Source organism: Antedon mediterranea, chromosome 5 (genome assembly GCF_964355755.1).
Source record: "Antedon mediterranea chromosome 5, ecAntMedi1.1, whole genome shotgun sequence".
Taxonomy (NCBI): Eukaryota; Metazoa; Echinodermata; class Crinoidea; order Comatulida; family Antedonidae; genus Antedon; species Antedon mediterranea.
The window spans coordinates 7,456,293-7,475,206 of NC_092674.1; the positions used below are offsets into that span (position 1 = coordinate 7,456,293).

Below are 18,914 nucleotides of genomic sequence, written 5' to 3' on the forward strand. Positions count from 1 at the left end.
TCAAAGATTTGGTGGCAGATGTAAAAAATGGATTTCTCTCAAATTTTTACCATGAATAGACATTTCAATAAAAAGCAAATCTACAACATTCATTTTAATTTTTAGCCTCCGTTGCCATGACAACGGTCAATTATCCAAATTTTGATGTTTTTGGCATTTTTCACAGATTTTCTAATTAAATAAACAAAACAAAAATATCGTTCATCAAATTAGTACCAATATCCATTTTAAAAAACCTTGAAAAAGGACAAAATTTGTCAAAAACACAAATTTGGCCGTTGCCATGGAAATATATATAATAATAATAAATAAATAAAAAATACTTCATATTTGATTTCTCTCAACACATATATAGCCATGTGCAAAATTTGAAAGAAATCCATTTTTTTTTGGTCTGCCACTATTTTTGATATTTCTTTGATTCTTACAGACAATGGCTCACCAATAACCAATTCTGATGATTTATGACCCCTTAATCACTAATGTCCAGTGGTACTCATCATGATCTACCTATTAAACTATACTAAAAAAAACTTAAATCATTTATATCAAATATTACAAGATTCATGACCTATACATTTGATTTTGAAGCAAGGTAATTTAACCTGTCAAAATTGTAATGAGGTATCCTGTTGTGAATTGTTTACACAAACACAGCAGGGTCCTTGTAACACAAATCTGCTTCATTGGGATTTCTATACACTTTACAGTAGCCTACAGTAAAGTGTATAGAAATCCCAATGAAGCAGATTTGTGTTAGAAGGACCCTGCTGTGTTTGTGTAAACAATTCACAACAGGATACCTCATTACAATTTTGACAGGTTAAATTACCTTGCTTCAAAATCAAATGTATAGGTCATGAATCTTGTAATATTTGATATAAATGATTTAAGTTTTTTTTTGTGAATGTAATATGATTTTGTTTTAAAATTATATTTAATTAAAAACTGTTAAACATTTTTTTTTTAGATAAATACTGTACTCTTGTTGAGCAACCCTGAATCATCAATGCTACAATTTGAAGAAATAATCAGATTTCAACAATCTATTGTGGGCAATGAGACAGAAACTTGTGACCATAAAACTATGTTTCAGGTAACAAATGTCTTTAGCTATTGAAGAATACAAACAAATAACAAAGTCAACATACTTAGGAAGGAATGATCGTGGGAACACCCAGCTCTGGCCTGCCCACCTGCAACGCAATCCATTTTCAACAATATAATAGTATAATAATAACATTTTGATTGAATAGTGAGGGATTAGTTACAGTGTTGACTTTGAATAAACCATTGGTAATTTTGACTGAAAATCCAAAATGAACTTAATTGTGTTATAAAATACAAACAAAATTATTCAATTAAAGAAACGCTCTACTACACATGAGAAATAGATGTCGGCCGGGTCGATAAACTTCTGACGACAACTAAAACAACAATCAGCTAAAAGTATTCAGGATTTTATTTCCTCTCTGGCTTTTTACATTTTCATGACACGTTACCGGACTTCCCCCTCCTCTCGCAATGAACGGCAGTACAGATCTTCCCTGTCTAGGCTCTGTATTCATTCCTTTTAAATCTTAGGGATATTGCCAAGGCTAATAATCGATTTGTCCATAATTATTGTTATTTTTCCATAATCTAAAAGTCCAATTTTTAGGCCAAATCATAATTGTGCGTATAGTTTTGTATTTCCGATGCGTGATAGTAGCCTATTTATCTTCATTTCTGTACGTCCATAAATATTAGGCCGAATTTCCGTAGTAATTTATGGACATTCCAAAATTTGAACCGTGTTAAACCGGTAGCAGAGCAAAGTTTGCTTCTTTTTGCAAATGTCCTATTTTATTATTTTCTTTGTTTATTTTGGAGTGTGGTTTAAAACAACACTTTTGTAAAGTTTATAGTGGATAAATAAAAATAAATTTTTGGAAATTGTGGTTTTAACATCTGACTTTATTTAGCATTTTTAAATAAAATTAAAATTCAAAATAATACAATTTTAACGTTTTGCTCAATATATTTATATAGCAACAGCTTCATATTTTTTGTATAACTTTTAAAAATTATTAATTGATTGTGGTAAACACTGTCTAATGGATGTCCATCTTGAAAAATACACGCACACAATACAGTAATACGAGGATGCTTCGCATTTTCCTATCTCCTCCTACGATAATTGTTTTTAATAGCGAAAAACCGCACGAGTACAGCATCGTAATGTTGAAGACAGACCGATTTTCTTAAAAAAATACTATTTTGATTTAATTTACGTTTAATACAAATGTATTGATTTGCGATGAATAGAACATTCCAAATTATTTGGTTTAACCATAGAGGTATACATCCATGGTTTAAAACAAGTAGGTACATTTATGGGCCCTTGAAGAATAACATAAATAGTATTGCAATGCTGTACAATGCTGTGTAAATAGGTATTAACCACTTTTGATCGCCATTTGAATCGCAAATTTCTTACTGTGAGTTTTGATACTATTAAATATAATATAAACGAATATACAAATAAACTTTATTACTGTGAGTGTGGGTAATCTCTACTGTTAGATTATAAACACATAATATACAAATAAACTTTATTACTGTGAGTGTGGGTAATCCCTACTGTTAGATTATAAACACATAATATACAAATAAACTTTATTACTGACAGTTGCTTCTCAACGTTTGTATTCATTAATAATTTAAAAAAATATAAAATTCGTAGTGGTGTATCGTTACATGTACATTACTATTTCAACCGACTATGACAGTGACAGTTTTAAGTATTAAATCGCAAATGTTTTACTGTATTTAGTGGAATATTATTTATAGGCCTATAAAACATAAACAAAATATTTCGTTACTGAGTGGATAAGAATATATTTAAAAAATGTTCCTCTTTGTACCTATCCTCTTCCCATACCTCAACCGTAATGTTACATACAAAACACAAATTGGGTTTGTTTAAATGAGTCCAAATAAAAAAATTTTGACTTATTTTGTGACAAGTTTCTTAGGGTGCTAATTTTGATTGACTACATAAATCATTGTGTCTATTTAAACGATTATAGTCCTGTGGTACGTACGTACATTTGAATTGAAATCTCCAGTTTTTTCTTGCTGGAATTACTGTGTATTCGAGAACCATCTGTTGGCATGACCTAGATGGTACGCGAGTAGACTGACTTGCCCCAAGTCTGTATTTATTGTCTTTTTTTTTTATTTATTTGTTTTTATTTCGACCGCGATTTTTGTCTGAAAATACAGACTTGTGAAACACGTATAGAAATCGATTTGCAGACCGCAAACATCCGATAAGAATGACGTAGGTTATCATACCGTAGGCCTATTTTGCTATATGGGGCGAGCGGTATGTAAATATGGATTTCGAATCTATCAATGATCATTTTTTTTCAAAATGAAAACGATCGAGTACTACAGTGCTGAATGTACGATCGAGAATGAACTGTTGAAATATAAAATCGTGTTGCCAAGTTGTTTTGTTTATTAATTGTTTAGTCCTGGCCTAGGCCTCCTTCGTAGGCCTACTCAACTCGTACGTATGACCTGGCGGCAAAATAAAACGCCAATTAGTCCAAGAGCATTAGGGTTTGACCCGGAAATTTCTGGTAACAAGCTAATTTTTTCAGGAAAGGTCGAGAACTATAATTGGAACATCATACTTAAAGTCCCGAAAAATCCTCCTTGTGCTCTCCGAGAAATCCAAGATGGCGTCCAAAATGGCTGTCATTTTAAATTGGTCTATAACTTTGTAACCGCTTGTCGTAGAGTATCGATTTTGGTGTCAAATAGTTCACAATATATACATTCCTATTTGCTCTAACAGAAAATTTTGTCAAAAAATGGCCGCTACTACAGTTTCTGGCAGTTTGACCTTTGACCTGGTCTTATCATATCTCGGTAATGGCTTGTCATAGAGAATTAAGATTATGCCCAAATTGTTCAGACCATGCATATTTTTATTTGGTGTAATGAAATATTTTATCCCAAAATGACCGGAAGTGACGTTATTGACCTCTTATTGACCTATTCATATCTCTTTACCGTATCTCAAGAAATATTTGTCGTAGAGCATTACTTTTGGTGTCAAATTGTTTGGAACATATACATTTCTATTTAGTCTAATACAACAGTTTGCCCTAAAATGCTCGGAAGTAAGTTAATTTATTGAAAACTTTAAAAATCAAAGAGCTACATAGGCAGAGGATATGAATACTGTAGAAAAAATCTAAATTTTAACTCTGCCTTAAAACATGTTTTGGGCATAGCATATCATCAGGTAACCTTGAGGGTAAATTTTCCTGTAAGGGTATGAACTATACAAGAAAAAAAACCAAAATAATCATTTATTTAACTTCGATAGAACAAAGAATATCATGGGACACGTTAATTGAAATTCTCATACTAGTTATGGTTGAAAAGTTATTGCTACAAAATGTCGCCTATATGTAGATGTCATGAATACATTTTAAATGCGTTATTCGTCTGTAACTCGCATTACAGTACATACGCGAATTAGTGCTTTTGTTGAAATCACGTCATTATTTTTATTATTTATTATAGAAATTATAATAATTATTTTTGTTCAGAGAAGTAGAAATTTTATGTAATTTAGGAAATGTATAGACTTTATGATACTGTGAGTGTGAGAATGAAATGTTCAGGTCATATACATTTCGCATGGAAATGCTCAATTGGCAGGGAACACTATGTACATGGCATATATTATACTCCGGATTGTCAAAAACCTAATGTTAAAGACCATTTTATTTGTAAAAATAATGCATTTTGAAACATGAAACCAGGTCATTCCTTGTTTTAAAAGAGAATGCACTCTTGAATGTTCTCTAACCTCATAACGTCATAACTTTTGGGCAAACATGCAACAACACCCATACAGATGAACATGATGATAATGATGTGAAAGAAGCAACAAACACCAAGATGTTGAAGATGCAACATCAGATGATGAATGAATGTAACAGAATGATGCTGATCAATGTTGAAGTGATTTAAAGACCCTTTATTTTGCATATTTTTAATGTTTAATAAATCATATATAGGGCATATGGCGGCAGGGAAAAATTTCATTTTAAAATTTATTGCTAATCAAACTGATTTTTTAGTCGAGAAACATAGTTTTGTATTGTCTTTTTTGCTACACAATTTTAGAAATGTGTAGCAATAAGGTTGTTTTGTATAGCTTTTTGCTATGCTACACTGGCGAAATTATTCCCTGTCCAGGCGATACTTAATTTTTTCATCTTTAAACAGTTAAATATGTAACTGGGGGACTAGCTCAAGTGGTAGAGCTCTCACTTAGCATGTAAGAGGTACCGGGATCATTGCCCGGGTATACCAATCTATTTTTCATAGATTTCAGCAAGGACCAAATAAAATCTGAATCTGGAAAAGAAAGTCTATGCATGCCGAGTAAAGAGCGTTTGACGTGAAATACCTAGGGTATATTCTCTTTTTATCATAAATAAGCCATAGTACAACGAACATTTAAAGCAAGGAATGTTTCAAAATGCATTATTTTTACAAAGTCAACAAGGCCATATACATGGCTGCAGTCGCGTGCGTAAATTTGAGTTATTGTTTACTGACCGACCGACCAACTGACCGAAATTGCTGAAAATGTTTTAAAATGTTCACATTTTTAAAAACATTTATATTTTCCTTCAAGTATTAAATAATATCCAGTGTCAAAATAACGAAAAAATATGAATATGAGTTAGTGTTTACCGACTGACCAACCGACCGAAATTGCTGAAAAAGTTAAAAAATGTTGAAAAATGTTTAAAAACATTTATATTTGCCTACAAGTATTAATATCCAGTGTCAAAATAACGAAAAAATATGAATATGAGTTAGTGTTTACCGACCGACATAGTGAGCAATAGAGTCGCGTTTGCACGCAACTCAAAGTTGCATATAAATGGTCGGATATGTGCTGTGTACATAGGTATTTACCAATTGTCTTTTGTTTACTTAACCAACTTTGATTAGCCACTGACAGTTATTCTTTGTAATTTATTGACTTTATATTTTCTTTTTGTAACAATTCACTTTACCTGATGATGTGCTATGCCCAAAACATGTTTTAAGGCAGAGTTAAAACTTTGATTTTTATTTTACCTACATTATTCATATCCTCTGCCTATGTAGCTCTTTGATTTTTTAAGTTTTCAATAAATTAACTTACTTCCGAGCATTTGAGGGCAAACTGTTGTATTAGACTAAATAGAAATGTATATGTTCCAAACAATATGACACCAAAAGTAATGCTCTACGACAAATATTTCTTGAGATACGGTAAAGAGATATGAATAGGTCAATAAGAGGTCAATAACCTCACTTCCGGTCATTTTGGGATAAAATATTTCATTACACCAAATAAAAATATGCATGTTCTGAACAATTTGGGCCTAATCTTAATTCTCTATGACAAGCCATTACCGAGATATGATAAGACCAGGTCAAAGGTCAAACTGCCAGAAACTGTAGTAGCGGCCATTTTTTGACAAAATTTTCTGTTAGAGCAAATAGGAATGTATATATTGTGAACTATTTGACACCAAAATCGATACTCTACGACAAGCGGTTACAAAGTTATAGACCAATTTAAAATGGCAGCCATTTTGGACGCCATCTTGGATTTCTCGGAGAGCACAAGGAGGATTTTTCGGGACTTTTAATATGATGTTCCAATCATAGTTCTCGACCTTTCCTGAAAAAATTAGCTTGTTACCAGAAATTTCCGGGTCTGCCTATACTTATGAACTAATGCTCTTGGACTAAATAAGGTAGGCCTCATACCACCACCTGCACACAACAGGGCTACACCACCACACAGGACAGGGTCTGGGTGGGAATTACATTTAATTATCTACGCATAATAAATGATCCATTCAATGTTTGATTTGCGAAGATATAGCCTATCATATCAAGACGAGTTTTCATGTTCTTGGGAAAAATCCCATTAAATGTTTACCAGACTACTACTAGGCATATAAAATCATTTCTAGCCTTCAGAAACTTTCATCAATATACACCCAAGTACACATTGTCTAAACGTAACATAGCGCATGCGCATCATCTTAGTTGTTGAGTCTTTGAAATTCTGAAATATGAATATTAAAACTGCGTACGAGTGAGTAGCCAATGGCATGCGGCTGAAACTAGTCAACTGGATAAGCGTATGCACCAAGAATTCTTGGTATCAAACCACGTGACTTGTGCGTGTTTTCCCAGACGAAGTATCCAAACTCAAGTAATACACGTATGAAACGCCATATGTGCAAAAATATTTATATTTTTACTAAAATTAAGACAAAACTCCGTCTGGAGCCCAGACTAGTACGCGAGCTAAGCGAGCGTACCATCTAGTATATTAAATTCACTATAATACTCTATGATGATGATACACTATACTTCATAGCCACATAAATATTGTAGGTAAACCAAGCGTTCCATTTTTTTATGTATGTCGGAAAGCTATATACTTTATGCATGCTGACAGCCAGTGATCTAAACAATAGATCAACGCCCAAACCTTAAATACCCCCTTAGCTACGGGCCTGAGAAAGAACACTAGGTTTAATTCAGCGTTTGTTTTTATAACTCCTTTTTATTCCTATTTTTAAAATTCTGAATCTGCCACTGTCCTCTATGTATGAGGTATTTCACATTGTGCTGTAGACAATACAGTACATTTTCATTTCTATTTTTATATTGCATGAATTGTTCTTAGTCGATTCAAGGTGCCCAAGCAATTAAGGCAGGGAAACCATAAATCATAGCTACTGTATACAGGTTCAACACATACACACCTTACCATTGTTCTAGTGGTAGAACAAGTCTTCCCGATTAAGTACTCAATAATGGAGGTCTAATGTACGTCTTTCGGAAGATTAGGTGTAGGGTAGGGGTCAATCCCAGCCCCTCTTGTTGTGGACAGACGTATGAATTTGGTGGCAGTTGTACGACACGAAGGAACCCTTAGCCCGGCGCACAATAGAGCTTTCGGCTGAGCCAACAGTGTGCGCCGGGGAATTTGTGAGGAATCGGCCATGTGTGCCGCTGAGGAAAATATCTATCGTGTTTAATATTTTTTAAAGTGTGCGCCGAACGTGAACTACGGAAGCCCGTTCGGGCCACAAGTTAACTATATTTTAAATGCTGTTATCTGGCGGCCGCCACTTAATTATCTGGCGGCCGCCACTTAATTATCTGGCGGCCGCCACTTAATTATCTGGCGGCCGCCACTTAATTATCTGGCGGCCGCCACTTAATTATCTGGCGGCCGCCACTTAATTATCTGGCGGCCGCCACTTAATAATTAGTACATGTCCCATCACGTGACATGTACGTGCATTGGATCAGAGGCGATGTTGCATGCAATAAAATATGGAACGCCAGTAATCTCTTCACATGCGGTGACGTCATACTCTCAAACTATTTCATTATGCTCTTATACCGCACACTATTATCTTATACTCATTCCTAATGCTCTTATGTGCATAACTAATGCTCTTATACTCATTCTTAATGCTCTTATACTCTTTCTTAATGCTCTTATACTCTTTCTTAATGCTCTTATAATCTTTCTTAATGTTTTTATACTCTTTCTTAAAGCTCAAATACTCTTTCGTCATGCTCTTATGTGACTTTCCATGCTCTTATACTCTTTCGTCATTCTAAATTATGCGACGTATCATGCTCTTATGAGGTAACCAAAGATAGTGTAGTAGGAAGATGTTACACTTCCTATTCGTTCAATGCAAATAAAAGCGAGACAACATGGAGCTAAATTTAAAGGGCGCCTCGCACGTCGAGTAGGGATACGGAGGGTTATTGTATTGGAAATAGGCTATTATAACAGAAGATTAATATGACTGTAAAATTAAGATTTAATACGAATTAACATATAAAATGTACTGTTATCTTTATAGGAAGTGCAAATGAATCATATTTTTATGTTTTGGAATACAAATTTGTGTTTCAATTACCTGGAATTGTTTAGGTACCTGGAATATCTACCATATTTTATTTCTTTTATTTTAATGTTTTTATTTGCAAATCAACTTAACTTTTTTTTAATTATTTAATTGTTAACATTGGACAGAGATAAAGAATGTAATACCTAGCTTTAGAAACACTTTTTTATCAGAGTGAATAAATATATTAGGGGCCTATTAGTGGTAATAATAATAGGCCTACAATGTGTATGCCTATATTATAATCGATTACGTATGGATTATTTCTAAATGGGTAATAAAAGAGAATAGGTAGTATGGCATGTGTATCAATCAATCAATCTCTATTGTAATCAATAATATTATACAAATAGTCGTCTATAAGGGGAAACATATACAATGAATACGGTACCAGTAGGCCGCAACATTCAATAGGAATTTAGGACTACGGGTATGTTTTTTTACTTTAAAAAAAACAATTATTGTTAATTATCTATTAATTTAAATAATTTAATAATAACTAATAATTATTATATTAATATGCTTGTAACACTCCGAACTTTCGTGCATTCATCGTAATTTGCCATGATTATGTAATGCCTAACATTATCAATAATATATTAATTATAAGCCGATGAGTTCATTAATAATATTGGTAAGGTATATCAAAGAAAAAAATATCCGTGACGTGGGGAGGCCTACTTTACCCTCTTTTATTATACTACCCTTACAAAAAATGTTCTATAAAATCTATATATAGAAGTTTTAGAATTCTATATTATTAATCTATAGAAACAGATAATTTCTATCTACCCCTAGAGTTGTTAGAAATTGCTGTATAGAAAATATTGAAATTGCAGAAGAATTGCTATCATTTATTCATAAATCATATATTGTTTGCCAACAACAATACTGTATACTGTAAAACTTGCATTATGACTTCAGACTTGACTGGGGTTTACCAAGATGAGTAAGAGTTTTTATTATTGGTACGGGTTGGTTTGGGTACGGGTTGGTGTGGGTACGAGATGACCAGCATCCATTCATGATTGCGTCTCTACAGGCGCGCGTGAGCCTCCTCCTGATCCTAGCTCAGTGTTTACAGTCATTTCATTCCAAAACTCACTCCAAATAAATGTATTAACAATTAAAAAGATCCAAAAACAGTATGAAAACATCATATTAATTTTTAACTTTGTATAATAAGGAAAAAAAAGAAGAAGTTTGATGTTTTTTGTGGCTTATTTTTACAATTTATTGCCGAAAACACCATTTTCGTTGGGATTTGCCATTGCGCTCGTCATCTTTCAGATTCGTCTATCCCTACTCGTCGTGAGAGGCGCCCTACAGTATCTTGAGCGGTTCTCTAATTTTTGAGCGAAGTGTAACATCTTCCTACTACACTATCTTTGAGGTAACTAAAAATCCATCGACACATTCTCGACGCACGTGGCGCACTACTTCAAATGTAAAATAATCGACGGCTGTACAAATAAGTCTAGGAAAGTTACAATTATCTTAATTATCTGGCGGCCGCCAGATAATTAATTGGCGGCCGCCAGATAATTAAGTGGCGGCCTCCAGATAATTAAGTGGCGGCCGCCAGATAATTAGGTGGCGGCCGCCAGATAATTAAGTGGCGGCTGCCAGATAATTAAGTGGCGGCCGCCAGATAATTAATTGGCGGCCGCCAGATAATTAAGTGGCGGCCGCCAGATAATTAAGTGGCGGCCGCCAGATAACAGCATTTAAAATATAGTTAACTTGTGGCCCGAACGGGCTTCCGTAGTGAACAGATAGCTCACTAAAAAATTCCATTGCGCATGACATGATTTATTATAGTATGTTAGCACGTGCCGTATACCTGTAGCATAGTAAAGTAATAAAATCGCGTTTAGTGTGCGTCCGATAGAACGCGTTCAAAGTTTGCGGCAAATTTTGTTGTGAGCCAAGTGTTACTCGTGCCAGTTGGCTCAGCCGAAAGCTTGTGCGCCAGGCTTTAGAGGAAAAGAAACTTGTTGTATGTGTCATTATGATTCACACCGGTGCGCAATTCAGCCCAGTAGGCTGCGAGTCACAAGTTATTCCCCTCCATTTACATTTAAAAAAAAATGTTTATTTGCCTCTATATTTTCCAGTGTCTTTCTGTTTTACAAACCATTATTGCATAAACGTAATTGAAGTTGACCTTCATTCAGTATCTCATTACAATCTTATGTATACAGTATATAATTTTAATTGCAGTTTGCAGTACGTGACATAACAATTAATTATGTGCTATAATTTTATTTTGAATTTCGTAGGATCAATCAAATCTTGCAGAAATATACTGTTTGAAAAATCATGAAGGTGAGCTTGAGTTTTGCGAGGGCATACAAGGAGGAAACAAAGAAAAAAAAGAAAGAAACTTTAAAACAGAAGTGAGTGAATTCTGAATTTAAAACTGGTCAAAAATGTTATTATTAAGGTAGTTAATTATTATTAATGATATTCTTTGTTTAATAATTAGTCATTTGAATAATAGTAATTAAAAATGTATTCCCCAAAACATCATAAATAATGCTACATATAAAGCTGCATACTGTATTAAAAAGACCAGCTGTCTTAGCGTTTAGCCGGCTATAATTCGTGACGTAGCAAATAGTCTTTATAATAGAGACCATTGCTATACCGTGGTCTAACCTTTAAGCGGTTTTAAAAAATAACGGAGTCTTAAAACAGTCTTAAACCTCTCCTGTTGCTTGTACGTATTATTAGGGACTTTACGAAACACGACGGAAAGCCATAGGACGGTTCTCATGAATAATTTATGCATGAGCTTTTACAATGTGGGCAGAGCTTAGCGTGAAAGTCTGTTACTTAATTTTACATTTAAACGATAAAGTTGCCATTTTCCCGTTTATGGAGAACGACTATAAATAATGTAGGCCTTATATAACCTTAAATATACAGTTCAAATTACACTTAAAAACATGGAATTTTCAAAACTCTAATTAATATTTGAACTTCTAATTTAATTGTTCAATGAAATAACCGGTTGACGTCTTCGCGAAAAGGTGCGTAACTAATAAAACGGCTATGTTGACTGTATATGATTTTACACTCTAGCGAACACAGGATATTCATCGTCCTCCCCTAACCGTCATGTTTCGTAAAGTCCCTATTGATCGTGAAAGACAACCAATTTAACAAGTTTTAAGTGAAAATCAAATGATAAGTTTGGACTGTTATTATTGACATGATGATTGATGAGGTGGCTTTATAGAAATCTGCCCCAGATAAAAGTTTGCCAGTATAGACCAGAATGATGACAAGTGAAAAGAAAAATTACTGGAAAAATGACAATGCTGTGGGTATCAGTGGCTGGATCTCTATGGAGATACAAAAAAAAAAGCGAAAAGCTAAATCAAAATGTAAAACAGCCAGAAAAGTTACCAGAGCTTTTAGGCAACACTAGCCCTTCATCAGTGCAAGTGCAAGTTAAAAGAAAAATATATATAAGTTGAATTTACCACTAGTTAAATTAATAACATTTACCTGTTATCATTTTATATCATAAAACGCTACTAGTCTTATTAGTAGGATTAGGATTCTGCAGATGATCAAATCTTCCTTCTTTTTAGCCTCCAAATAAAGTGACCAAAACATGGCAGGATGGCCGATATATTTTTGTGTTTTCCATTGAGACCGATTGTATCAATACAGTTGACAGTAAGTTGTCTGCATTTACAGTCAACTCTCCCAATACTGGACACCTTTGGGCTGGCCAAATATGTCTGGTTTTTCAGAAAGTCTGGTATTCGGATTGTGTTTTTAATGGTAAAAATGAATTGGGGACTGTTTAGACTTCAAGAAAAGTCTGGTATTAGGAGAGTTTCCGGTTTTCAGAGTTTGACTGGGAGAGTTGACTGTATACTCATGTACCGTATACTGTATTTTTTTTTTAAAGTTAATTATGGCTTGTGTAACGTCTGCTTGAGTGGGAGAAGGGTAATCTGTTGAAATGAGGATGGTCATCTAGCAAAGTTACATTATACTGTGCTGTATTTTATAAATGCAATTCATTTATTATGTTTTTTTTTTTCAGTTAATATTGAATTTCAAAATGAGCACGGATACCTATCAGCAACGCAAAGACCTCTGCTTACTGTAGGTTAAATTGTCTTACATTTTTACCACATTGTTACAACAGCCAAACCCTGACACTCCAAAATTTGGTGTCGCCATGAATAAACCAAATTTTACTCATGTTCATAAATTTTACTCATGTTCATAAATTTTACTCATTTTCATAAAATTTTACTCATTTTCATAAATTTTACTCATGTTCATAAATTTTACTCATGCTCATAAATTTTACTCATGTTCATAAATTTTACTCATATATTTTACTCATGTTCATAAATTTTACTCATGTTCATAAATTTTACTCATGCTCAAAAATTGTACTCATGTTCATAAATTTTACCCATGTTCATACATTTTACTGATGCTAACAAATTTTACTCATGCTCATAAATTTTACTCATGCTCATATATTTTACTTATGTTCATAAATTTTACTCATGACTCATAAATTTTACTCATGCTCATAAATTTGACTCCTGTTCATAAATTTTACTTATGCTCATAAATCAAATACTCATAGTCGTAAATTTTACTCATGCTCATAAATCTTAATCATACTTATAAATCTTAGTAGTCATGTACATTTTATGGCATTAAAATCATATTTTCTACCAGTCTTTAGTAATTTCATCACATTTCATTTCCTTTCAATTTCTTATGCATCCTTTCCTATGCACACAGCTACAGATATTACATTAAAATGTGCCAATTGCTTTTCTGTTAAATTTATATACAATTCAGGAAATTTCATATCAACCACTATCAATCATCACCGCATATAAATCATATAAATTAATTCTAGTTATTTCAAATTTATGCTCTTATATTTTACAGAGTATATAACAAATTAAATAATATATTGAATATATATTTTGGATTGACCTTAATTGTAAAATTTACAGAATTGTGTTGTCCTTGCCAGTGTGTTAAATAATAAAAAACTGTTTTTATTCATAGTTTTATGCAGTGATGTGTGCTGCATGTGCTATATTAGCAGTGCTCTACCTTGTCATGATGGTTTATCGATGGAGAGATATGCTTAGAGTTCAGTTTTGTATCTGTGGAGTTATTATATTAGGTAAAATCATTGTTTTCTTTTCTTTTTTATTTACTCAACTTCTCACTAAGATGTACATACATTAGTGAAGGTGGTAAATACCTCTAAAACGGTCCAGTCCCAGTTACACAGTGATAGTACACTGGGGTAACCCCCTACTCGTCTTGAAATATGTACTAGGTTCTTCAAAGTGTTTGTGTACACGTCAACTAACGATCAAATAACAGTTTTCTCGTCGCAACTTGTACAAAGTAATTTAGAAAACTATAACCATTTTTCAATAAACATACAGTAGACATCATACTACGTACATTTCTACTATAACACAATTTTTCAAAACTTTCTATTATTTAAAAGTCGAAGATAGCCGGGTCTCGGGTCCATTCTATTGTCGCCACAGAGTGATCTTCATCAGTACTTCTATGAATGCATGATTAGGTGGGAACACGAACGCTACACTGTAGTTGATCACACCCAGTACCGTTTTGATCGTACGATTATTCGGGAAACCACCTTACGGTTGTCTGAACTAAGGATGGAATAGAAAAATGCACAAAATTATACACAACCGTTCTGAACCATAATTTCTTTAAAACGGCTTTTAATGAAACTTTCAATGAGCATCTATGACCTTTGCTTACACGTGGTTCATATATTCATTTTTTCCATGGGGATATAATATGGTTACCTACTTGTGTGTAGAAAAATGATTAAATGCGTATTGCGTTTGGAAATCCATTTAATTTTGTTTATTTCAAAGTATAGCACTATAGACTATAAACACTGTGGCCGCTAAAGAAATATGTGAGAACTAAAACACTGAAAGTTTTTAGATTCAACAGCTTAATAGTCTAGTGTTGTGAAAAAAAGACACTATTAACTGTCCCTATTTACATATTGCCATGAGGAGAATTCCCTCTTTTTACGAGCATGTACGCAAGTGCTTCTATGGTTTTAGAATAAGAGTTTTGAATAGTGAAAATGATCTTGTTAGGTGTACTATGAACCATCTGTTACGATCTTCAAATCTCTTCACTAAATGGGAGAAAATCCTATTTTAGTGTGATTTTCCATTTGGTATTTGTTATATATATGGAATATTCTGAAATAAAGTGATCAATCAATATTTTCCAATTATACTTTAGGCCTCCTTGAGAAAGTAGTGTTCTACTCCGAGTACCAGCACATGAACGTGACTGGTTTTTCCTCTCCAGGTGCTTTGATCTTTGCTGAATTGGTCTCTTGTCTGAAGAGGACAGTCGCAAGAATGCTTGTTATTATTATTAGCATGGGATACGGAATTACAAAGTAAGTCAATACTTTTTGTTAACCTCTGTAATAAATAAACCACTTTTGAGGTTATAGTGTAAAGCTTTGTCTACACTATCAAACTAGTGACAAAAAACAGTGTGATGTGCCCAAGATGGTAGTTGTCACATATCTATCTATATCAAATATATGTGTGTGTATGACGTCACAGTCAGGAGTTCCCAGCATGCTTTGAATAAAGTTAGACTCTCTCTCATTGATCTCATTATAGTCGTCTGTCATTTTATTTCTTGCAACTAATAATTGCAATATATACGTTTAACAACGTCACATGGTGTCAGAAGTGGGATACGAACCCACGCCTCCATTCGGAGACCAGACATCCAACATCCACCCCGGAGAGTACCAATAAGTTTACATGATAAATTAAGAAACAAATTAGACGAGATGGAACGCCAAGGCGTAAACTCACGCACTAATCAGCCCACTGACTGGGTGAGTAGTTTAGTAGTTGTAGAAAAGAAGGACGGTTCTCTGAGGCTATGCCTCGACCCTAAAGATTTGAACAAGGAAATTAAAAGAGAGCATCACATGATTCCTACAACAGAGGATGTAATAAGTAAATTGTCAGGGCGTAAATTGTTCACGCACATAGATATGAAAGATGCATACTGGCAAATACCATTAACGGAGCACAGCACTGAGTTGTGCACCTTCAACACACCATTTGGGAGGTATTCATTTAACAGATTACCCTTTGGTCTATGTAGTGCCAGTGAGGTTGTTCAAAAGAGAAACGAACAAATATTTGGAGGTATTGATAATGTATTTGTAATTTCTGATGACATGATAATTGCTACCGATGACGATGAAAAGCATCATAATAATGTGATAGCCAAAGTCATGGAGCGTGCTAAAGATGAAAATGTAAAATTTAATAGAAATAAGATTAAGCTTAAAGGGGGGTTCCGGGTTTAAAATGAATAGTAAAAAATGTAAAATATATTTGTTTGTCTCTTGAACGGTAAAAGTTTCAATTTATATAAGCGCCCAGTGAAGCAGAACGAAGGCTGTGAAATGAGGCCAGATTACAAGTGCAGCTACGGCAAAATCACACTGTGGTTACAGAATAGGAAATTCGTGAAATGGTCAATCTTCCGACGACTCGTTATCATTACCCATATCAATTACTTTTGTAAAATTATACTTATCTGATGTAATTTTAGTCGGTCTTCCCATTTATAAAGTCAATTTTCTATGAAAATCTATCAAAACAGTGAAAAATTAGATAAGTTTGCACTTTACGTTTGCCGATTTTCGCACTGACTAAGGGAAAGCCTTCAAAATCAATGAAGCGTAACGTATACATTCCTGCTGAGTGAGGAGAGCGAGACGACGATACACATGCTCTCTCTGCCCATGCCTGGCATTGTCACGTGATAAGCAGATACAGTATACAATACAAAACTGGTCGGGTCGAGTATACCCCGTCTATAATCACAACATGAACGATGTACAGTATTTGATTGAAGGTCGACTCGACCTACCGGAATGGTATAGATAAAATAGCTCGAATGAGAGAGTTGGAATATTTGTAAACATAAGTACAGTATTGCTAATTTTAACAAGTGTAGCCTATAGTAAAAGGCCTGGTAGTATCAATTCGCATAGGGTCTACTACACTAGCTAGCTCAATTTTTAACTGGGCCGGATCGGCTAGGTCTCCTTCCTACTACCTGGTCTACTTGCTTGATGCAGTATCCGCTTTTTTGGAGAGTAAACTAGGCCTATTTTAGGCCTACTTATTAGACGATCGGGACACCATACGTGCGGACGGCGATCGGACCTTGTTTTGCCTCAATATTTACAGCCGATTTTTGTAGAACGTTTTAGGTTTAGATTGTTTAGGAGTTTGGTTGATAGGATGGGTTTGGAATCCACTGCGTTTTGTTATTTATGGGCCAATCGTTTAGTAATAGGCTAGCTAGGCCCATGAATGATGGCACCAATGTTTTAACGTAGCCATCGTGGCATGGAATCCCTAGTCAGAAATGGCCAAACCCATGAATAAAATGATTTAGGCTAGGCCTTCATTCATTCATTCATTCTTTATTTAGCCTTTAAAATCGAAATACAGGTAACAAAAACAAGACAGGTGAAAATCTAAGGAGGCAAGGATAAGCAAAAGCAATTAAAATCGCTGTAGCTCGCAGGCTTGCTTATCCAGGCCTAGCCTAGTACGTGAAGCCGATATACGATCTGTACTATTCGAGGTATAAAAATAGTATAATTTATGACTCCGTACTAAATCTGTACTAAATTTTGTATTTCATTAAATGTCAAATAAATATATGCTACTACTGTTATTATTACACTTTAGGCCTAGCTTAGAAAATCTACAAAAAATGTATTTCACAATGATCGGGTGGTTGTCGTTTGACAGGGGAGAGAGAACACAACGTACAAGCTTGACGTCGCGAGTTTGGAATCCTGATGACGTGATTTTGTGAATATCTCATGAATATTAATGAGCTTCCCTAAGCTGCTGAAAAACAGACTTTCCATGAATTTACCCTAAAATGTATATGAAATTTAATTTTTTTAATTTCTCGTTATTACTTCTTCATTCTGACATGTCTATATTGTTATAATATTTTTTATTTAATAAATAAACGATATTTAAAAGCAATTTTAAACCCAGAATCCCCCTTTAAAGAACATGAGTTGACATACTTAGGTCACATAATTAGTAGAGATGGTGTTAAGCCTGATAATTCTAAAGTAAAAGCAATTTATGATATGCCTACACCTTCTTGTAAGTCTGACCTGAGACGTTTAATGGGAATGATCAACTATCTGTCGCCATTTATTCCGAATATGTCTACCATCAGCGCTCCTATGAGAGAGTTATTAAAGAAGGAAGTAGCGTGGTCTTGGGAAGAACGCCACGACCAATCGCTAAAAAATTTGCAGAGTTTGTTAAGCTCAGAGCCAGTACTTAAGTACTTTGATCCGAATAAAGAAGTAGTAATCCAATGTGACGCATCATCTTTTGGACTAGGAAGTGTTTTAATGCAAGATGGTCACCCGATACGCTATAGTTCGCGATCACTAACGTCAGCCGATATGAACTATTCTCAGATAGAAAAAGAAATGCTAGCTATTTGTTTTTCACTTGAAAGGTTTAACAACTATGTCTACGGACGTTCAGTTACGATCCAGTCTGATCACAAACCTCTTGAGTCAATTACAAAGAAACCAATTCACAAGGCGAGTCCCAGACTACAGCAGATGATGCTACGACTATTAAAATATGATATAAATGTCACATATGTTCCAGGTCGTGAAATGTATATCGCAGACGCACTGAGCAGAGCGGTTCCGATGGAAACTGTCACAAATGATCCTGAAATTCTACAATATCGTATACATGCCGTACATGAGCTGTTGAGTATGAG

General features: G+C 34.2%; 1 protein-coding gene across 1 annotated transcript in view; it reads left to right on the forward strand.

Moving 5' to 3' along the window:
• LOC140048627 (transmembrane protein 87A-like) overlaps positions 1–18,914 on the forward strand; it is a 29,991-nt gene that overhangs the window by 2,939 nt on the left and 8,138 nt on the right. The window contains exons 5-10 of the mRNA XM_072093385.1: positions 971–1,096; positions 11,306–11,422; positions 12,626–12,713; positions 13,090–13,151; positions 14,088–14,208; positions 15,333–15,495. Coding sequence (XP_071949486.1) covers positions 971–1,096; positions 11,306–11,422; positions 12,626–12,713; positions 13,090–13,151; positions 14,088–14,208; positions 15,333–15,495 — 677 coding nt within the window. The remainder of the gene's footprint in view (positions 1–970; positions 1,097–11,305; positions 11,423–12,625; positions 12,714–13,089; positions 13,152–14,087; positions 14,209–15,332; positions 15,496–18,914) is intronic.